Source organism: Agelaius phoeniceus, chromosome 13 (assembly GCF_051311805.1).
Source record: "Agelaius phoeniceus isolate bAgePho1 chromosome 13, bAgePho1.hap1, whole genome shotgun sequence".
Lineage (NCBI taxonomy): Eukaryota > Metazoa > Chordata > Aves > Passeriformes > Icteridae > Agelaius > Agelaius phoeniceus.
In genome coordinates, this window is record NC_135277.1 from 6,107,934 (window position 1) to 6,130,912 (window position 22,979).

Below are 22,979 nucleotides of genomic sequence, written 5' to 3' on the forward strand. Positions count from 1 at the left end.
GGCAGCAGGGCTGTGTGGCTCTGGGGAGGCTCTGGGAGGCTGCACTGGTCCGAGCCAGCCCCTCAGGGTTGGAATCAGTGCTGCACCAAGTGTGCTGGGCTCGAACCAAGCCTGCCCTGTTTTCCATCAGCCAAAACCAGCCTGGAACCAGTGCCAGCCTTGGCTCTCCCTGGGCAGCCTCAGGAAGCTGCTTTGGGAGGCAGGAAGAGAAGAGGAGCATCGATAGTGATTTGTGCAAAGCACCTCAGTCTTGAAATAAACAGTTCAGGAGAGAATTTGGGCTATTTCTGTTCCCCCAGCTGTTCAAGCTGTGCTGTGTCCTTGATGCCAGGCTGTCCAGGATTTGGAGGCATTCCCAGGGCGAGCATCATTGCCCTTTCAGATGTTTTTGTGTCACTGAAAGGCCCCCAAGCACAGCTAGGTGACCTGGTGGCTGCTGTGAGCTATCACAAGCCTTCCCCAGGGCATGTAGGCACCAGCAATGATGGTTTTTTACCCATTCCTTGTCTCCACAGCATACAAGGATGCTGCTGCTTCTTCTTTCCCTCTTTTCTCATGCCATTCCTCCTCCTTCAGATTCTTTTGTCTTTCATCTTTAGCTTGTGGAAGGAATTGCTAATAATAATCTAGGGCCATTTTAAATATCCTCCCAAACTTAGAGGAAGTACCAGGCATTTTCCTTGCTCTCTGTGCACAAGATCCAGTGAGTATGACTCACATTTCCTGGGTGTCCTGGGTGATGTGATGGATGGTGACGAGGTCTGAAAGGATCAGTGAAAGCAGCACTTTTGTAAAAGACAGGTGAAGCACACAAAGAATTCCCTTATGCACAAAAAGCACCTGACAGGTTTGTTTTCCCTCACCTGTGTGAAGAAAGAAGAAACCTGGATGAACAACTTGCCTCCAGTGAAGAGAACAGGAGTGCTGCCAGTGGCAACCAAGGCAGGACGTTTTTGGGTGCACAAAGATGATCTGAGGGTTGGAGCAACTCTCCTACAAATACAGGCTGGGAGAGCTGGGGTTGTTCAGCTTGGAGAAGAGAAGGCTCTGTGGAGACCTCATTGTGACCTTCCATACCTAACAGGGGCTTCCAAAACACAGCAAGACTTTTACAGAAGCAGATAGTGATAGGACAATGGAGAACAGTTTTAAACTTTAGGAGGGGAGCTATAGATTAGATATTAGGAACAAATTCTTTATTGTGAGGCTGCTGAGGCCCTGGCACAGGGTTGTCCAGGGCAGGTTGGATGGGGCTCTGAGCAATCTGGAGTAGGGGAAGGTGTCCCTGCCCATGGCAGGGGTTGGAATGAGATGATCTTTAAGGTCCTTCCCAATCCAACCCATCCTGTGATTCTGGGATTCTACAATCAGTGCTGGTGCTGCCTCTCCTCAGGCTCTCAAGCATCCAATAGTCAAAGCTTGAAAGGGTTTGAAAAGATCCCAAATGAGGCTTGTTTGTTCATTCATTAGTCCTTTATTGTGTTTTATATTATGTTGTCTCCTAATTAACTTGATCATCTCAGTGGGCAGCTATTTACACACTTCTCTGCACACCCTGTCACCTGCCAGGTCTTCTGGTTTGGGGTTAGGAAGTGAAAAATGAGCACGGACTCAGACTCAGGAGCTGGAGCTGCAGAAAAAAAAAATCCCTCTTTGAAGGCATGTGAGGCTCAGAGGAGGATCACAGCCTTCTGAAGAGGTGTGCTCACATTGTAAGGGCATCACACGAGAGCCAGAGCTATCCTGCCTGCTGCAAATGCATCCTCCTGGGCTGTGTTTGATGCTGGAGAGCAGGAGCATGCTGGATTTCAGGCTGTGTGTGTGGAGGTCAGGAGCCAGGGCACAAACAGTGTGTGCTGGCAGATTTGGGCAATCAGCAGCCCTTCCTGAGGCCCCAGCAGCTTGAGCTGCTGCCTCTGTGCATCCTGTGTAGTCTCACAGGGGCTTTTCAGCATTTGCAATGGCCACAGCCTTAGCAGGGGATCAAGTGTTAGATCCCCTGCTCACCTAGCTTGATGTTAACTGAAGAATTATTAGCATAATAAACATTTAACTTGTTTTTTAAGCCTTTGGTGCAGAACATTTTGCAGAATTTGACTGCAAATCCAGACCCCGTGGCTTCTGTCAAAATACTAAAGACTGAATTCTCTGCTTGCCTCCTTTCTGACATCATTAATGATAATAATCATCCCCCACAGCTGCTAATCCTCTTTGCAGAACGCTCTGCTGAGAGCTGAGCTGAGTCTCTTCTGCCCTGCATATTCTGCAGTCATCTGTATCCATTTGATATGACCATGGAAACGACCTGGTGGGACTTGAGGCTGATGGAGAGGGCCATGGAGGTGGAGGGCAGCAGAGATGAGCACTCACTGCTCAGGGATGGCTGAACCAGCTCGTGGGGATGGCACAGCCACGTCCTGTTGGGAAGGGTGAAAGTTTGGCAAGAAAGTCTCTCACAGGTTTGTGTGCTTGGCAGAAAGATTTTTGAATGTAGAGTCTGATGGAAGAATAGAGATGGAAGCAAGTTTTGATATAGAAGAAAAGAGTTGCTGAGCCAGTCTTACTGGATAACCAAGGAGGCAAAGGGTGTGCGAGTTAGAAAGGGTTTTTATGGCTTAGAACAAAGGATAAACCCACCCCAAACATGAAGATGTTTTTACCAAGCAAGAAGATAGCACAGGCAAACAAGGCAGCAAAGTTGCAAGTAGAAAAAAGGTCTCAGAATTTTCCACTGCAAGAAAACTGAGAAACATCTTCTAGCTTAAACTGTAATGCACTAACTTTTAGTGATTGGAGAATGGTAACATGAATATGGTAATGATGGTAATTATGATAGTCAATAGGTAATAGTTAAGGTATAGATTGGTTCTACTGTATTAAGGTGCTCAGCAAAGAAAAGTATAGAATGCACTGTAACCAAAACCAAAGGGTGTCCAGGCCTGCCTGCAGCTGGAGCTGACAGCTGTGGGCACAGCTCTGTCACCCACCACCCTGGACTGCTGCAATGTATTGGAGGGAATAAACTGCATTTTGGAGAGCCCCTGGAGTCCCACATCCCTCATTTCTGCCCTTACCATGTCCTGCTCCTCATGTGAGGAGAACCATGGCAGAAAACCCAGAGCAAGGGTTTCCCTGAGCCCCATCCCAAAGTTCCAGGTGTCCTAACTTGCTTTTATTCTTAACATGGGCAAAAATCGAGTCCGGCTGCCGTGTCAGGAACACACCCAAGCAAACAGAACCTGCAGGTGCTTAGCCTGACCCCCTGCCTGAGAAACCCATTTATTTTTTACATCTATCTCCTCTTGATGTGCAGGTGTAAAGTCTCAGCTCATTTCATGCTCCCCTTTAAAATCACCTCTGAAGTGATGGGTCCCCTCAGACCAGCACTTGAAGTGGTGATTGCAGATCTCTGGGACAGCCTCTGCCACGGGCTCACATCCATCAAGCACCAGTTTTGGTGCAAATTCAGCCTCACAGGAGAGCAGCAGGACCTCAAATACTCCCTTGTTCAATGGTAACAGGGAGCTTTTATTTAATGTTCGACAATCTGTCTCCAAGAGCTTTAACAAGGTGGGCTACTGTTTCTCTCTCCCTTTGGAAAATCAAGAGCTGCAGCAGATACTAAATTATATCCTCAAGTTCACACATTTTAAGGGCTGCCCAGCACCACCAGGGAGATAATTCCCATTAAATATACCTCTGATGAAATTTTCAGTTCTGCGTGCCTGGAGTTTTCTATGGGAATGATATGATTTTTTGCAGATGTTCTTGAGTGGGGAAAAAAAATCAAGATGACCCAAGCTGCAGATTTCAGGCATGTTTATCCAACCTGTGAGATGTCTTGTGGAGCCCACAGCCCCACAGAGCAGGAGAGGAGAACCCAGGGCATGTTTGATCCAAACTCTGATGCCAGTGGGGCTTTTCTTCTACATGTGGGTGGATGTTGGACAGGCTGGAACCTTTTTGGCCATTCCAAATTCCCCCTGCCTTATGTGTATTTGTGTCACTTTCTCATCTTTGAAATGTGTCCCTTTTGTCTCCATTCCCCAAAAAGGCAAATGCTGAGATGCTGCAGTGGAAATGCTCTTCTGCCTGATGGATGGGATGAAATTGTTAAAAGGATGGGATACACGGATTTTCCTGCTTGTATGAGGTCCCCTGCCTCCTGCAACAAGTCTGTGCTCTAAAAAAATGCAAATTTGTGCCCTGTCTCAAAGTTTTGCACTGCCCACTCACTCAGTTTATGGTAATTACTGAGGTGTCCACAGAGAAATAGCTCTTCCTTGTGGCCTGTGGAAGATTCCCAGTCTTAATCCTTTCTTTGGCACAGCCTTTCCCCATTTCTCCCTCCTGGTTTATCACAGCCTTGAGACAAGGTCTAAAAGGCTCTTTTTTAAATTTTTTTTTGTTTGTTTTGTTTTCTTTATGAAATGCCTCGTGGTCCTTTTACCAGCACACTGTAAAACCTAACCATGAATAATTAAAACTACAGCTGTCAAAATAAACGGCTGAAGTCCATTTTGGCACTGCTGTGAGCTGTTATCCTAGCAGGCTTTGCGGGGGCAGTTGGATTTTTGTGTGCTGGCAGCCAGAGCCTGGCAGTGCCCTGTGATCAGCACTGAGCTCCCCAGTCATTAGTTCAAATTAGAGCAGCTCTGATGACAAGTGCATGGCAACTCCAAAGGCTGAGCAAGGTGCAGGCTGACCCTCCTTGGGAGCAGAGCAGAATGGTTCATTCTGTCCCCATTTCAGAGCAGAGGAAGGGCACAAAGCACTTGTGTAACTCTGTGTTCAGATGGGTTGGCAGCCAGGAAGGCTGGGGCCAGCAGTGAGCATGTGGCTTTGGTCAGAGAAGCAGAAATTTCAACAGGAGCCAACAAACTCCTGGCATCTGGACAGGGCTGGAGCCTCCACGTGTTCTGCAGACCACGGTCCCACTGTGCCCTTTCTTTGGGCTTCACTTCAGATCCACCTTGTCCTCACCTTCTCCTTCCAAAACAAAGCTAGAGAGGCATTTTTCCTGCAAGTTGATTTGGACAGATCCAGTGCAGCAGAGTTTGCAATGTGAGCATCCAGCTTAGAGACCACAGGGCAGGGTGGGGCAGAAGTTCCCACTTGGGTCTTGCTTAAAACTGTGTGGGAAGCTCTGGCTGCCAGGCTCCCACCAGCACAGCAGCAAGAACAAGCTCTTAAGATCTCCTGAACCTCTGGTTTCTCTCCCAGCCATCAGCCTCAGCCCCTGGCTTCAAACAGTGAAAGTCCTGACCCAGGAGCTGCAGCCTTGCAGGAGATGAAAATAAGCTCTGGGTGAGAGTGGGATGTGAGCTCCAGGTAAAAGAATAAGGGAAAGGGTGCCGTGAGCTTCAACTACTTTTTTTACCTTTTTTTTTTTTTATTATTTTTTTCTCTTTTTTTTCCCCACAGGGCATGCTATCTGTGGGGGTTTTTGAAGTCACAGCTCTTGAACCTGAGATTATTTGGGATGCTCAGCTTTCATTAATGCAATGAAAGCTGTGAGTTTATAGCCTTCAGGGTTACAGGGGGAAAACTTGAAAAGAGACCCTGAGAACGAGAAAAAAAAAAAAAAAACACAGTAAAATTAAAAATAGATGGCATACAGGAAGATTCCCACAGATATTACTCCAAAAGCATTCCCTTGCTGCCTGATCTGTGTTGGGTCACTCAAACCAAGCCACCCCAACCCTGTAATGCCCAAAATGCCGTGTGCCAGCACTTGGCCAAACTACAGAGCAGCTGCTATCACTGGACTCCAAGCTGCATTTTTAAATGCCTGGATTTGGCTGTGGAGATGACAGCACCCTCCTCCATGCCTCTGTTTTCCCTCTCTGTGGAGTGAGGATAACAGCATTGGCTCATTGTCACAAGTCACACTGAGCCCTTCCTCTGAGGTGGGAGAGGATATTTCTCAAAGGCCCTCAGGCATTTTGGAAGCTTAAGTCCCGGTGAAAATCAGTTTGCAATTAGCCTTAGATGATTTTTGAACTTATTATTTCTCTGCTGGGGGGTGAGGTCTCATCCCTTACACGGAGTTGCTGCTTTCACTCCAGAACAGGAGCTTTTCTTGCAAAGGTTTTGCCCAGATCCTGCCCAGCTGCTAAACAAGCCCAACAAGGCCTTCTCCAGGTCCTGGGCACCTGAGGCTGGACACCTCATGGCTCCAGGGCCCTCCTGGGAGTGCCCTCTGAGCGCTGCTGATGCAGCTGCCTGCTCAGCCAGGAGCTTTCCAATCACTGCTGCTCTTGGGTTTCTCTCCCCTCGTGGATCTGGCTGAGCCCTTTGAGTGGCTTTTAAATGCCACCTCCCCTGGGACTTGTTAAAGTGCTTTATCAGTGCCCATCTTCCTCTGCAGAGATGACCTTTAACTCATCCCTGCTGTTGCTACCTGACTCAGATCACCTTGGAAGAAAGGTTGCCATGGCGATTTCATATTCAGCTCAGCCAAAAAACCCCAGCTTCTGTATCTTATTAAATGCTGCCTTTTGAGGGCCCTGCACATGGAGAGCCAATGCCACGGGTTGTCTGAATTCACTACAGCCAGGACTTTGGTCACCAGGAATTTCCCTGCCAGCCAGCCAGGCTGCTCCTTACCCCTTTGCCAAGCCAAATGGATTGTTTTGGGGTTTTTTTGGTTTTGGGTTGTTTTTTTTTTTTTTTTTTTTTTTTCATGTCAGGTTATAAGCTGGGGGTTTGAAGCCATTAGTATTACTATGAAAACACTCCTCTGCAAAATGTCAGTCTGCCTTTTCAAGGGGATTTTTCACTGCTCTAATCTAAACCACTCTGTCAAATGTCAGGAATGGGTGTTTAATGAGGATCAGTTGGAAGAATTAATTGGATGGGTATTCAATGGGCTTCCTTTTTTTTTTTTTCAGTTGTTGTTTCCTCCTTGGGACGCTGTTTTCACAGAGATCCTCGTTAAATCTTAGAAGCAAATCTCCATTTAAACTAGAAACTCAGGGAACTGTGGTCCTTGGGGGCTGCTGGGAGCCATGGCTGTTGGGCACTTTCATTGAATTCTGGAAGGCAGAGAGAAAACCCATCCAGAATGCTTGTGTGGGAGCAGCAAGGACCAGCTGGGGGCACAGGCAGGCTTCTTCTTGCAAAAAACCAAAGTAACATACACAGAGAAAACTGTCTGAAGGCATCAGGGTCATGGAAGAGATGGAGAAGGAGCCCAGGAGTGCTGTGGGGGCTGGCCCAGGGTCCCTTTCTCCACTGAAAATGTGAGCACAGAGACAGGAGGAAGGGGGCCAGCTCACAGGCATATCCAGATGGATTCATCTCCATCTGGATGGGCACCCCAGCAGTAGGCAGCCAGCCCCTGATCCTATCCAAGGCCATGGACAAACCCAAAGCCTCACAATCCTCAAAACCAGCCAGAGATGATGCCTGCATGGCCTGCAGCTCCCTCTCTGGGCCTCATTAACTCCCTTCCATCCTGTTCCAGTGTTTCCCTGCTGTCACCTCTGTCAGAGGCAACAGGTGCTGCACAAAATGATTTTAGTGTGCCTGTCACCAAGCACAAAATGCATCGTGCTCTGCAATCTCAGGAATTACAGCTGAAACTCCTCAGAGCCATCCAAAGATCATCCCAGCCCAAATCCAACATCCTCCTCATCCCACCTCCTGGCATGTGAGCCTGCTCCCAATGCTCTGGCATGTGCCATGTTTCTGGCAGACTGATGTACCTGATGGGGGCACAGCCAGCTGGCAGAGCCCCACAGCAGCATGACAGCCCCCCTGCACTTTCCTGCCTGTGCAGCACGTGCTTCCTGACAGCAAAACCTTTCCCAGAGGATTCATCTCTCCGCGTGAACTCAGTGTCCTGAACTCCTTTACGCCAACAATCGTTCTTTGATTTTCTTTCCCCTCCTACAAAACAATTTATAACAGCTGATTGTTAAAACATCCTGGTTTCTGCTTGTCGTGCTTTTATTGCCTTTTTAATTAAAACCTTGGGAAGGCCATAAAAGACACATCACAGATGTGAGTGTTTCCATGCCCTGTTTCACATTAAACACCCAAAAATACCCACACACCCCTCCCTGTCCCCTTTGGCCTGTGGCACATTCAGGGGTCCACGTTTTTAACAGGCCCTGTGGCTTGGAACTGGCTCCTGCTCCAACACACATGCAACACCTTCCCTCCATCCCTAATTGCCTTTCATTTAACGCATGCAATTACCAAAATTGCTTCTTCCAAAAATAAACCACAGAATGTTCAGAGCTGCCTGGCTTCTCGGATGGGTTTCAGCCAAGAAATTTGTGCCCTCCTGGTCCCTCCTGGGAAGCCCAGGAGGAGGCTGGCATGCTTGTAAATCTGCCCCTTCCATAAAATGCCCAAAAAGGAGCCGTGAAAGCCGTGCTGGAGGCAGGTGAGACGCACAGGTTACAAATCACAGCTCCTGCCCGGTCATTTCCAGCCATTTGTTATGGTGTCTTAAGTCAGCAACCTCAACAACTCCTCTGGTCTCCAGCCAGGAATAAAAGTGCTGAAGGAAATCAGGCCATGGTAATTTCCCCAAACCCCAGAGCTAACATGCATGGCAATTAATTAATTTAGTAGAGAGAGGGGTTTTTTTTTCTGCAATGAGCTCTCCCAGGGGCTGCCACAATAGCCCATCTCCTTGGCGGTCATCCCATGGCTTTAATCATGTGTCCCACACAGCTCTGCAGGAAAATTCAGCAGAAATGTTTCCAGCATGGTGCCTGAAATTCAGCCTCTGAGGCCCATCTTTCAAAGCAGAAATGTGACCTGAAGAAGGATGAAGCTGTGGTGCTGCTGGGCTGCAGTGCCTCCTGATTTCAGCGAGGTCAGGACCAGTCCCACCACACACTGGCTTCTCAGTGCAAGAAACAGCACAGCATGCTAAGACTTGGAGTCTTTTGGGGCTAATTATTTGTTTTAAAAGAAAAGAAAACATCCAAGTCTGGAGCTTGTGGTTAATAAAGAGCTTGTAGGAGCAAAGTTCATTTTCCCTAGAGTTGTTTTAGTCGTGGAAGAACTTCAAGAGTTCTTTCTCCAGCTTCCTTGAATTTGTCATTGAAAGTTGCCTGAATTATGCCTGCAAACATCTTTAAATCTGATCACAGATGGAGCATAAATGCCATGTTATTGAAGGTGAAGGACACAGCTTACTTTCTGGGGAATAATACACAGGAGGAAGCTGATACAGAGTTACTAGGATGATTCTTGTTTTGTTTTCTTTTAGCCATGTTTCCTTCAAAGCTTCCATCTGCAGCACAATACTCACCCACCCCCGTAACTAATTCATTATTTTACAGCAAGTAAAATCAAACAGGAGACAAATGATTGTTGTTTAGTGCCATCAGTTTCAATGGCTTTGCACAATATTTGAGTCATTGGCTCTCGCCTTGCTTTGGAGGAATCCCAAATCTGGATGAATCTACGCGCATTATAAACCATCCATGGGGCCAGACCAGGCCTGCCTGACAGATGGAGGTCCATATGCTTTGGCTCTGCACCCATATGGAACACTAATATGCAGTCCAGGAATGGAGCATGGCTCTTCTCCTCTTCCCAGCAATCTCCAGCCCAAAGTTGTTCCAGGCACAAGCCGAGTTGAGCAAGTTCATCTGGAAGAGTTGCAGCAGGACACCACAGGACTGACGGTCCAAGCACAACATTTTCCTTGCTCTGTGCTTCCTCCACAGCCTAAATTGCAACACTTTCTAGAGAGTGGCACGTGAGGCTTTCCAGAGCGCTGGTTAAAAAGCTCATTATGCTGCTCTAATGTGCTTTAACCTCTGCTGCCTGGGCTGTGGGAGAACACTGAGTGCTCCTCCCAGCCCTCCACTCTGGAGCGGCTTCTCCAGGCAACCAAGCCAGCAAATGGCTGAGGATATTTCACAGTGCCTCGGAGGCTTTGTTTGCTGGAGGCACAGGATTAGTGTCAGATGGCCTGCCACCATCTCAGCACAGGGGGACTTAACTTTTATTGCTGGCAGTGTTCCTCCAGCAGAGCCGTGGGTTTGTTCTGGCCGGGCACTCTGAGAGGGGACAACGGTCCCAGCTGCTTTTTGGCATTCAAGGACAGTGTTTTTTCCTAATCCATGCTCAAACTGTGCTTTTCTCCTGGATACAATCAACAGATACTGCTCAATTCTATTTTTGAGCACGAGAGCAGTAAATTCAGTGCCTGCCCTGTGCAGCCTTCAGCCTGGAGAGTTTGGTATTCTCCTTTAGGATGACATCTCCCAGACCATCCCTGGGGTGTGTTCCTCCTCTCTTCAGGGCTTGAGGATGGCTGAAGGTTCCTTCATTAACCAAACAGGAGATATTTCCATCCATGTTGTTGCTTCACATCTGCTCTCAGCTCATGCACGAGGTCTTGAGGGCATCTGGAGGGTCAGTGAGCGCTGACCTTGCTTTTTGTAGGGGCAAGGGTGGATTTGCTTGGGGATGATGTTAAGCAGCAAAATGCACCTGCCTGCAGCTGGGCTGTGAAGGGAACCAGCCTGTGACAGCATTGCTCATGCACAGGGTAGGTTTGATGAGCAGGAGCTCCTCAAACAGGAGTTATTCCAGCTGGAAAAGGAGCTTTCTCCTTGATGTTGCCAGTACAGGGAGACAAGTCCATCCTCTTGGGTGGGTGATGGTTTTTTTGGTTATCATTCAGGCCCCTGTCCAAGGCCTTCCTCAGTAATTTCCTTTCCTTCCTCAGTGATTTCCTTTCCTTCCTCAGTGATTTCCTTGCTTCATGGGTGATGTGCAGCCATCTGGGGGGCACAGGTAAGACATGGAGTCCTTTCCCTGCTGCTGGTGGTGTCCACAGTGAGAAGATGACCCAGGGCAGAACCTGGACATGAGAACTCCTGGAGCTGCAGACAAGATTTGCCAGCTCAGAGGTGCTCAGCTGTTTCCACAGAGAAAAATAAGATTAAATAGTAGTGAAGAAGAGGAAGGCTAGAAAGCATTTGATGTGGTTAAAAGGTGAACCCCAAAATGAAATTCTGCTGTCTGGTGCTAAGGGTGATAGAGTAAGACACAGAAATGAAAATATATGCTAATGAACCATTCATAAACATGAGAAACCTAAAAACTAAAGCAACCAAAAGACCAAAAGAGCTGAAAATGTATGGTTTGACAAAGCATTACATTGGAGACCGTGGTTATGTGCCTGGTTTTACCTCCTGACATTGGGGGACACTCTGGAGGAAACCAAACCACTTTCCTGCTGTCCCCTGTGGGTCTCTCAAAGCTTTAAGCTTTAATCTCCATAGTTTCAAGCCTCTCTAGCATGAAATTGGATTGTTTAAATTTTGAAAAGGAGTGGTGTATAAAAAAAAAATACAAACCCAATATCTATGTTATGATTTGTAGATGGTGCCAGCTTTTTGAGACTATTTTGCACAAAATTAAAAATGAATTTGTTTTGGGATCAACATAAATAGTTTGTATCGTTTGAGACTGTCTGAAGTGCTCAGTGTTATTCCCAAGAAGTATCCAAAATGCAGTGTAAAAATGAGAACATCTTTCATTACACCTTGAATACAAAATATTGTGTCTTCCTGGTTTGCAAGATTGGTGTCTCCAAAAAAAAAAAAAAAAAAAAAAAAAAAAAAAAAAAAAAAAAAAATCATTTTTTTTCATAGGACTAAAGAAACCCCTCAGGCACCTTGAAAAGAAATTAAAAGGTAATTTGAATCACAGTGACTATTTGCACTTCACTGCCTGGGAGTGAAGCAGAGGGTTGGTTATTGACCTGCAGCAAGCCCTGGCTGGAGCAGAGTTTGGGGGAAGGGGACAGACTCCATCCCTGTGCTGTGGGGCTGGGAGGGGCTGGGCAGAGTGGGAAGCAGCCAGGGGATGCTGTGCTGCAGTTCAGAGGAGCTGCTGCCACCCCAATCACCCCAGTCAGCTCTAAAGAAGGCAGTGCAGGTATTAATGATAAAGGATGTTGGCAGTGGAGCCTGCAGGCTCTGCAGCCTGACCAGAGGAGATGTGCTTGGTGTCAGGGCAGATATGGCATGATCTCCCCCAGGAGAGCAAGAGCCATGCCACTAGATATATATTTATATATATATAGATGCCAAGGCTGTGGCAGACTCCAAGGGTGGGATGCAACCCAACAAAACACGGATAAAATGAAGGCATCTGGGCTTCTCCCTGTGGTGTGGGAGCAGGGAACACACAGCCCTTACTCCCAAGCTGTTGGACCTGGAAGATGCCCCAGGGGCACAGGGTGAGGAGAACACTTGGCCAGCAGCACCTTTTAGAGCATTTGAGCTCTTTGCCCCAAAAAGCCCCCGACTCTGGGCTTAGCCAGTTGGAGAGTCAAGTTTTCCTCTATTTTTCAAGTTTAGGTCACTTCTTACCCTCCAGGGGCCTTTTGGCACAAACCCATGGGAGGGAGCTCCCCAAACCAGAGCCGCCAGCAGCACCAGTTTGGAGCAGCCCCAGGGCTGGAGGCAGTGCTGGGATGGAGGAGGGAAGAGCAAGGGGAGCTGCTGCTGCCTTCCAGGGCACTCAGCCACAGCCATGGTGCCACACTGTGCACCTGCATCTCTGCCTAAGGAGCATCAATGCTCTCCTCTGTTTCACTCCCGATGACACAAGAGCCTTAATTGGGCATGAAGAAATCCATCAAGCAGCAGCTGGGTGCAGCTGCTGGGACCCCACAGCATCTGGCAGCTGCTGTGCTGCCCCAAAACAGCCCCAAAATCATCCACCCACCCCAAGCACTGCTGCAGGAGGTGAATCTGGATCTCTGCTCCTGCTGCTCATGAACAGCACAGGGGCTTTGTGGCACTCTGGGGCTCGGTGGAGCCAGGTCCCACCTATTTGCTGGAAACTGAGATGATAAATTGTGTTTTCAACCTGAGGAGAAGCTCAGAGAACCAGACCAGAGGGCTTGACACAAAACACTAAAGCAAGGGGAAATTGTTAGTTGTTTTTTGTGCATATAAACAGAGCAGAGACCAGCCTGCATGGCAGCAAGGTGAAATGGGAGCTCAGCCAGGGATTTCAATAGCTGCAGGGTCTTGCTCATGGTTTAATACATTTTTACAACGGGGGTGGAACAGGACCCATTCTGGGAATAGAAACATCACCAGCAATTTCATCCCCCTGAATAATTTGCTTATAACTTGCCTGTGCTTTGATGCAGCAGCTGCTTCAAGAGCAGCAGAAAGAAAAATCCCTTCTCCCATCCCCGTTTCACCCCCCGGCACACCCTTTTTGTGCTGCTGTAGCTTCAGCTCAAAAACCCCTGTAGGCACAGCAAGAACATCCTGATGGCTCTGGATGTCTCCCTGGCACAGCCCTGACACCCACCCCACGTGGGCAAACAAGCCCAGCCTTCCCCTCTCCTGCACCAGCCAAAGGGGTTCCAGGCTCTCCTGGAATTGATCCCATGGCACTCCATGGTCCTGGCTCCCCTCTCGCCCTTCAGTGAAAATACAGAGTAAAAATGAAACCCCTGCACATTGATTTCATTTCCTCTACTTTTATTTAAAAAGAAGGTTTGCTAACAGCAATCAGTAGCATGGCCCAGGCCCCTCAATACAACAGTTGGCTTTAGCAGTCCCTGCAGCTCCAGCCCTGCCCTGTCCCTCCCCCTGTGCTGGGGACAAACCTGGGAATTATCTGGCTTTAAAAACCACTCCTGAATCGTGGGAAGCTCCCTGGCATTGCAGATTACTTCCATCCTGCAGTTTTACTCTCTGTCTCCTTCTGTCTCAGCTTAAGCTGAGGTTCACAGCCAGGTTTAGCTTTATTGTGAAACTAAAGTCACGTAAAAATAATATGCAGGGGAAAAAAAAAAAGGCACCAGGTTTAAAAAAATAAAAAAAAAGACATGAAAGAAACGATTTTCTGGTGCTGGAAAGAAACATCCCCTCAGTGGCAGATTAGCCCACATTTATCCACTATAATGTTGCTTATACCTTAATCTTAGCCATCTTCATCTGACACTAATTAGCAGGCTGGAGGCTCCTATGGGTACAGTAGCTTTTACAGCCCAAAACATGAAAGTGAGCTCTTCTTTTTACCACTCAAAGCACTCAGCTTTTAAAGAGACAATGTCAAGTATTTCAGCCCCAAACTGTGCACTTTTTAACTTAAAAAACACAGCAGCAGGAGGAGGCCCAAAGGTGATGATACCCAGCCATGGCAGCAGTGGAGTGCATGCCTGAGGTCTGCCTGTGCAGTGTTATTTACTCTGCCACAAATTAAACCCAAACAGCCCTTGCTGAACCCTGGACTCACCTGCATTCTGGCACTGAGTGCTAATTAGGAAACAAACAGAATAGGCTACAGAGGCAGAAAATGAAACAGAATCATCAGATCAATCTAGTTGCTTCCTTCAAAACCCCCAAAAATCAGAGAAAAAGCAAATGTGGTAATAAAAATTCTTTATATTTTGGCTTCTGTCTGGGAGGAAAAAAAACCCAAAAAGATTATTTCTATGATGTTCATCACTAGGCAAGCATCCCATCCAGATCCATCTGACATCCTATTTAACTGTTGGGAGTGAGAGATAATTAGGGCTTGAAAGGACTGACAGAGTGGGACTCCAGGAATTCAGCACTGTGTGCTGGCTCTTTGGGGAGAAACTGAAAATAAATTATTTAGACTTGAAAAAGTCCCTTGAAGTCCTGTGGTCTTTCTGCTTGGCTGGGTCTAGGCCTATCATCCGTATTTTGGCAGTTTTTGGAGGAGGAAGGAAGGCAGGCTGCTTAGAGGGAACAGTTGGGAATTTGAGGAATTAAGAGCTGGATATACTTATGGTTTTCACAAGCCCTGACAGATGCTGGGTGTCCTTGTGACACGGTGAGACTACTCAATACTAATGGTGCTGCTCTGTGGCAGCAAAGCTCCTTCCTGTGACATTCCAGCATCTCTGCTCCTCAGAAAAGGAAGAGAAATATTCAACATTCAGCAGAAACATTCGGCATCCTCCTCACCATCCCCCTGCCCAGCGCCTCTCTGGAGCCCCTCACATGTGTGAGTGTCACTGGGATCAGCTCAGCTCTGCTCCCTGCCACCTCCTGCAGCCCCAGAGGCTTCCCCCGCTCCCAAGGCTGTGCCCACCCCGCGTTTGGATGGATCTGGGCACTGATCCCTGCGGAGCAGGACCCGGCTCCCGCTCGGAGCCACAGACCCTGGGCTGTGAGAGCCACCAACAAACCTTCCCTGCCCACCCCCTCCCTGCCCCTTCCCCTTCCCCTCCCCGCCACGAGCACGGGGCCAAGGGTGCACCTCGCTGCCCTTGGCCAAACAAACTAACTACCAACCTGGCACCAGTCACGACAAACGGCTCACGGTCACCATCCCCAACACACCCGCAGAACCAAGGCCACCTCCACACCTCTCCCGTGGAAGGCAAACACCCTTCGAGTCCAGCAAGCCCCACAGCAAAGGGGGTCTTGCCCAGGCCAGTCCTGTGAGACGCCCCTGCATCTCTCCTGCCCTTCCCTTGGTGAACACCAAACAGTTATAACACTCAGGTCAATATATATAGGTACCACGTAGATATATTTGTGTCGCTGTGCTGCGCCTTAACGGAGACCAACCCCAGCAGGCACCGCTCGTCCTTTCTGCCCCCTCCCTCCTCCTGTGGCTGTGCAGGAACATGCCTGGGGACCAGCCTACGTGGCCCCATCACACTCCCCCACAGTCAGCTTCAAGGCTCCTTGCTGGTGCAGCGTCTTTAAGGCTTTGAACTCCAGGGGCATGGTGTGCGGGCTGGCCTGCGAGGTGTAGCCGTACTTGAGGCTGTCGTAGTAGTGGTACTTGACTGGGTTCTGGTTCTGGTCCAGGGGGAAGGGCCAGAAGCCATAGAGATAGATCTGGTTGCAGAAGCGGGTGGCCAGGGTGTACATGAGCAGGCCGGTGGTGGGGCGCTTGATGTGCACCTTGTTGGTCAGCCAGTACCTGCAAAGGGACATGGAGCCTGTTATTCACACAGCACACCCTGCTCTGCACCTTTTTTCCCCTCTCCAGCCCCTCACTGAGATGTATTGGTGATGCAAATTGAGAGGATTCTGACTGGCAGAGCTCTCCATGCCAAGGAAAAGCCTCTCCAGGGACTGCATGCTCCTGCTCTCTGCCTGCTGGTTACATCACACTTGTTGCCATGGCACTGAAGCATCTCGTGCCTCGACAATCCTTTATGAAAAACAAATTGCTTGCAACAGTGGCCTTCAGTACTTCAGCCTACAATTATCTTCCAATCAACCCTGGAGATCAATACCACAGACCAAAGCATCCACACATCAAGTAGACTCCAACAACCCCTCGAAGCAGACACAGTCAAACACATGCTGATGGCTTTCATTGATGAATGGAGATTTTACTCTGACAGCAAACACGACAGGGCTAGAAAAACATCTGCCTTGGAACAAAGGGTCACCAGGCTGAAAGAGCTAAAATGCACTGCTGAGTTCCCATTACACCCAGCCACTGCTGCTGTGATCCTGGAGCAGGATTCATCGCCACGCTCGGCAGCATGAGCCCATCAGACACACAATATGGCACACTGCAACAGAAAATGTGAGATATGGAGGTCAGCTGTGCTCACTGCTGGGAAGCACGTTAGTTTTTATGAGGGATGGCAAAAAGAACAGGGCAAGCATGGAGGGATGGAGTGATGCAACAGCAAAAATGGTATCAGTATTTTGGGCTGCTGATAAAAATTATTGCAGAATCAACATCCTGTAAGAAAATGTTTCCAGCGCTCCGTATTTATTGCAAAAGCAACTTATCTGGTTCACTCAGGAAAACACTGTCAGAGGAGCAAAATCAGAAAGCAAAAGGTTTGGGGGGGTAGAAAATATCCCCATGAGGCACATTCCCTCCTCCCCCAGCATGTGTGATGGCAGCACTGCCCCAGAGCAGGCAGGGCTGGTGCAGGCAGCCCATCCTGCTGTGCACAGCCTCTCTGAGCCCCTGGATTACTTTTAAAGGTGAGTGAGTGACTGGCAGCCCCTTGGACAAACAGAGCACCTGGCACTTCTGTGCCCTCTCCAGATGTGTGGGATCCTGAGGCAGGTCCTGCAGTCACAGTGGAGCCCCAGGAAGTGCCTTGCTCCTCATTTGCACTTTCTGCTGGGTTCCTGAGGGTCTGGTGCTCAGACAGCAGGAACCCTTGGGAGAGCTGAGCCTTAATCCTGCAAATTAGCTTTTCAAGAAAGCTATTAAAATTTAGCAACCGAGGCACAAAACGTGCTTGCTTGTTCTCAGCCAGATAAGAGAAAAAAATTGACTTTTCTGGTGAATCAAATTCTGGAAGCAGAGTGACCTCCTCAGCATATGCAAGAAGGGCACAGGGACAGTTTTTTGGGGTGGCACGTCCAGGGCTGTTCAAGCAAAGGATGAATATGATGTTCTGGGAAGGAGATCTTTGCCTGGCTCATGCTGGCATCCAGCACAAAACCAGAGCAAGAAACAGGGGGGAAAGCAGTATCATCAGCATTTTCTGTGCTTGCCCAGCCATGGGGCTGTGCTGGGGACCCAGCAGAGCTCACTGCAGTGCCACAGCCACCTGCTCCCACAGGTAACCATAAAGCAGCCTCCTTGATGAGTTTATGGGTAAGCACATTAGCCCCCCAGTGTGCAGAGGGAAATGGGAGATTATCACAACCATTTAACACCGTGAATTAGGATCTCCTCATGCAGCAGGGAAGCCACCTGGGAAGAACTGTCAAGTCATATTAAGCAGCTGGTTTTGAGTGAGGACAACTGTCTGGGTTTGTCCTGCAGCTGCTTTAGCCTCAAAACTCTCCTTTCTATCAATTTACCAGCTGGGGTACACAGAAAAATACTGGTGACCTTTTGCCCTCCCAAAATATTAACTTCTGTGTTTTGTTGAGAGGCTGTAAATACTCCATGAACATCCAAGGACCCTGGCAGCAAGAAGGAGTGATGCTTGCACAGAGGCACAGGGCACGCACGTCACCATGAGGCTTCATGCATATTTACAGTGAGAAAAATGACATGGGTCAGGCACTGAGGCACCCTATGGACACATGCTGACCTCTGCAGCCCAGCACACACAAAAAACCTTACCAATCCCAGCAAGTGTCCACAAACCAGCACCCAAAACCAGCTCTACCACCACCAACCCAGTGTATCCACCTCAGCAACGGCAGCTAGTGAGCACTCACTTGATAATACTGGGGTAGGGAACACTGACAAGTCATTTTTTTAATAATGAAAATTAAAACCTGGCTCTTTTGTCCGTGTTTCCCTTTGTTGCGGGCAGGGCATTGCAAAAACCTCACTCATGCAGCATGATAAATTCTCAATGCAGCTTTGAGAGAGGGTGAGGGACTCCAGGCTGTCCCAAACACCCACATGGATGACATAACATAACACATAATGCCCAATCCATAAAACTGGCCATGCCAGAGCTCCTGCAATTTGTTTCCTGCACAGTGAAGGTGGGAAATCCTCTGCTGAGGTCTGGGAAATACTTTTTAATGACTGCTTTGTGATGGGAAATATGCAAGACCGTCCTCTTATCTCTCCCACCACTGTCCAGCTGAGACAGCAGCCACAACCCTGGTGCAGGAGAGAACAGCTGGGGATGGAAATAAACCCTAATTAATTCTGTAAATCCAAATGAGGTTGTCTGGGCGCACATGGGATGCTGTGTCAACAGCACACCTTTAATATGTGAGGTCCAGGATTTTAATTAGGAGGAAAGATAATCTCGAGGCAGGCAGTAATTATTTTTCAAACTGGCTACACCAATCACCATAACTATTAACTGCAACATTTTATGGAAAGAGACAGCAATTAAAAGAGAAGAGCAAAGAGCAGTCCTGAAACCCAATACCTGTGTTCTAAGAGCTGTTCTCCCAGTGAGGAGCTGGTGCTGTGTCTGTAAATAAACCCTCAGGGATGGGATGCAGCTCCTGAGATTGGCAGGAGCCTGAGCAGGATGTGGCTCAGAAGAGGAACCATGATTCTGTCAGGGAGACATTGCCTGAGACAGCTCTGGTTTCAGATCATGGTGGTGACAGATGGAAAATGCCATCAGATCTTCAAGGCCATCTTCTGTAAGGAGGCAGCCTAGACACAAGCCCTGACACCTTCCTGAACTGAGCCTTCAGAAGAGCAGCTCAGAGAGTCTCATCCCACAGCTGGGAGATGGTTCTGGCTGCTCCTCACCTCCTCTTCCTCCACTGGAGATGATCAGAAGGTTCCTAAGGCAGAACCTCTGCCAGGTGCCTTTTCTCAGGGAAAGGAACTGCTGTGCTGGGACCTCACAGCCCAGGGGGAATCCTGCAGGAGGCAACAGTGCCACTGCCCTAGGCTGCCACAGCAGCCACAGCAGCCAGGGAAGGTGGCACCTCCCCACTGCACACCTGGGGCACCTGCCCCACCACCCTGAGAGTGCTCATCCTCCCCAGCATCACTGAATGGGGGCAGAAGAGCCTGGCCTGGACCTGGGCTGCAATGCTGGGTGCAGAACTCCTCCCTGCAGGCAGCATTCATGCTAGACAGGGCAGGGGTCTGCTCTCTGCTGACCAACCTGAGAAAAACCTGAAATAACTTCTATCCTCCTGGTAAGGGTTAACCCACAGGATAAAGTTAACAGAAAATCCATTGCCCTGATGAAATGAATAAAAGGCATAGGTCAATGAAGAAATCAAATTTCAGCAGTATCAGCTGCATTATTTCACGATACAAATCAGAATAGCTGAAATAATGGAATTTCGGACTCTTTTAAAAAAGCTAATTCCTAAAAGAGTGATATAAACACAGGCTGTTGTGGAGGTGCTGGTCCTTGAGTGGCAGCAGTGTTTTATCAGCCTGCCACACACACCCTGCTCCAGTAATACCCAGGAAAACCAGGCACAGATAACCAGAGTGAGCGCCCTGGCTGAGGTGGTGCAGGGGGGACAGGAGCTGCTGCCAGGAGACAGAACCCAGAGCTAGGTGGATGGAGATGAAGTGCTGGAGCCCAGGGAGCAGCTGATGTCCCCATTCAGCTTCTCCCAGCCCCTTTTCTGTCCAGCCCTTTCCTCTGTCACATCCACCAGAAGAGCCAAGGGCCACGAGCAGTGATGAGAGCTGTGCTGGGCAAGCAGGAATGGGCACGTCCCCATCCAGATGCTGACACTGACTCCAAAAACTGCATCTGGTGTCACCTGGGCTCTATCCAGAGGCTGGGCAAAGCCCAAACACCAAACCCAGCCTCCTGGTCTAGACTGGACCCAGACCATGTAGCCTGGTTCTGCTTTTGGTGATTTGGCACAAGGAAATCAGCTCTGAGCCACAGATAAAAAACTCTCCTCCAGATCTTGAGCTGTGATGTTTTTTTCAAACACATGTGGTACTTAACACCCGCAAGTTAAAGCTTTTCTAAACAGACAAAAAGGGAAAATAATTGAGAATAACCTTATATTTTTCACCTTTCCTTTCTATGCCCCTTCACTTCTTTTGAAAAAGAAAAGACTGAATCTTCCAGATTAACAAATTGACTCTCTTGGGCCCCCATTGCAGACACACCACAGCTCGGGTTCAAGGTGCCTCAAGTGCAGAAGAGGAGAGGATAATAGCTCACACAAGGACTTTTTCTGCAGGATTTCCACTGATCTATCCCACACAAGGCTTTGTGGGTGTTCACAGTTGCCCCTCACACCCCACTCCACTCACACACACATGAATGGCTGTTTTCTTTCCCTACCCCTTTTGAACATCTTTTTCCCTCACCTGAGTGCAGGACCACAGCCCTAAAACCATTTGTTTAATGTTTAGGGGAAAAGCTTTAAGGCACAAGACCCCAGGGCAGGTATTTCAGAGGAACCCAATCAGGGAGGGAGCATGAAGGAGCTGCTCTGGAAAACCCACAAGTGATTGATGCTGGCCCCACACTGCTGGACACAGCAGAACCAACCCTGAGACAGAGGCTGAGAGAAACAGAGCCGGGAGGGCTCTGAAAAGGAAAAGCAGGAGCTTAGTGATGTGCTAGAGAAAAGCAGAGGCTGTGGAGGGATGCAGTGAAAGGAACAGATCAGAACCACCTGCACACCTGCCCTGTGCGAGGCAAAGGGGGCTGGGATGATGGGGACACGAGGAGAGGAGGGAGCAAGGAGGGCTCCCACCACAGCTGATGGATGGCAAAGGCAGCCCTGGAACCCTGCAAAGGCAGCCCTGGAACCCTGCAAAGGTGGAGGCTCAGCCCCTGTTTGGGTGTGAGGGGCCAGGCACACACCCCAGGCAAAGATGAATGCACCCTGTGGCTGTGAGGATGCAGCTCTGGAGCATCATTGTCCTGAAGAGCACACAACAGCTGTCACAGCTGCTTGGATTTAAACCTAATGGGAGACCAAGCCAAGGAGCTGGAAGGTTTATTGATTTTTAATTTTTTTTTTTTCCTCTCAAGAAGCCCTTAACAAAATCTTATGGGACTGGAATTGGTTACTGCCAAGAGCCCCTTGTGATGGACACAGTGAGAAATGCTAGAGCAGATTAGACAAAGTGAAATGTGTCCCTGAATTCCCTGCAAGGAGTGACAGACAAACCTCCCAACACAATTATTTTCCCTCTCTGCCTGCATTCCATGTTATTTCTCCAATGAAAGCTGCTTGGCAATAGGGATTACAAGGATTTTTGGAGACACTAACAGGCAACTTGTAAGGGGTTTGCTTGCTCCCCTTGGCCAGAGGAACTGCTCAGGGGACATTTTATGGAACCACTGCAAAGTAAGGATGCACACACCCTGAAACACACAGCAGTGCCTCCCTGCCACCAAAGTGCCCCCTCTGCAGCCCTGGGGGCCACCTGGCTCCTTCCTGAGCTCCTGCACTGGAATGCTGAAGGCTCTGTCCCCTCCTGGTGAGGGCTGAACTGTGTGAGAAAAGCCTGCCACTATCAGCAAACATTTAAAGCACCCCCACAGCTTGAAAGGTGATGTTCTCAAATGATGCTGTTAAGGACAACAAAACCAAATGCTTTTTACTTATCCCGGCAATGCACCCTCTACAAATGCCCCAAAATGCACTGAAAATTATAGGAAAAAGGCTCAATTGCCACTTGAAATGAGTTTTGGTTTGAGGGAAAGCAGAGCAGGACAATAAATACTGTGGTTCAAGGAGAAGTCAAGGGCTCACAAATGTATTTTGCTGGTAGTGGAGAAAAAAAAGGCAACACTTTTGTGGCCAAATTGAAGTTGGCTGAGATGTCAGCCTTTGTAGGAAGTACTATTCCTTGGGGAAAAAAAAATAAATAAAGGGGTGCTTTGGCTGAAAAACTTCCCCCATTTCTCATTTCTTTGTGAGTTCCAAATTAACTCAGGGTAGATGATAAAAGGTAGCTTTAGCCAAAAAGGGAGAATATGGGGCCTCTCTGCAACATCAGCCCACTGCAGCACAGAGGGATGTGCTGAGGGGATTTGTGGGTTTTTCATTCTCTGCTGCACACCACTAGGCACAAAATGTATTTGTTTCACAAATCTCAGATCTATCAAATAAAAACACAGTGCTGTGAACCAGCACAGAGAGAGCTGCAGAGACAGAGGATGCTGTTGGAGACCCTTCATAAGCAAAAACCATGGGATGATCACAGGGACTGGCCAGTGACACAGAAGATGAATGAGTAAATTCCTAGTGATTCTGGTCCTGAGGAAGGACTCCTCCACCCCAAACCACATCCTATCAGTTACCCTGAGCAGATGGTCAAGATAACCCCATTGGTACCTGAGAGATTTCCTACACAGCCCCAAGAGCATCACCCACCTCCCTCAGCTGTGATGGTTTATTTCCATCCCCAGCTGTTCTCTCCTGCACCAGGGTTGTGACTGCTGTCTCAGCTGGACAGTGGTGGGAGAGATAAGAGGAAGGTCTTGCATATTTCCCATCACAAAGCAGTCATTAAAAAGTATTTCCCAGACCTCATGAACGAGTGATCCATTCAGTTCTGCCTGGATCCCTCTCAAATCCACCCCAAGGAAAGGGTTAACACTGGCTGGGAACAGCACAGCCCTT

The 22,979-nt window shown here is 48.6% G+C and overlaps 1 protein-coding gene across 1 annotated transcript in view; it reads right to left on the bottom strand.

Annotated features, from left to right (window-relative positions):
- Positions 1-13,473: 13,473 nt before the first annotated feature.
- Positions 13,474-22,979, bottom strand: part of ST8SIA2 (ST8 alpha-N-acetyl-neuraminide alpha-2,8-sialyltransferase 2) — a 32,734-nt gene continuing 23,228 nt past the window's right edge. Inside the window, exon 6 of the mRNA XM_054642203.2 lies at positions 13,474-15,918. Coding sequence (XP_054498178.1) covers positions 15,633-15,918 — 286 coding nt within the window. The 3' untranslated portion in view covers positions 13,474-15,632. The remainder of the gene's footprint in view (positions 15,919-22,979) is intronic.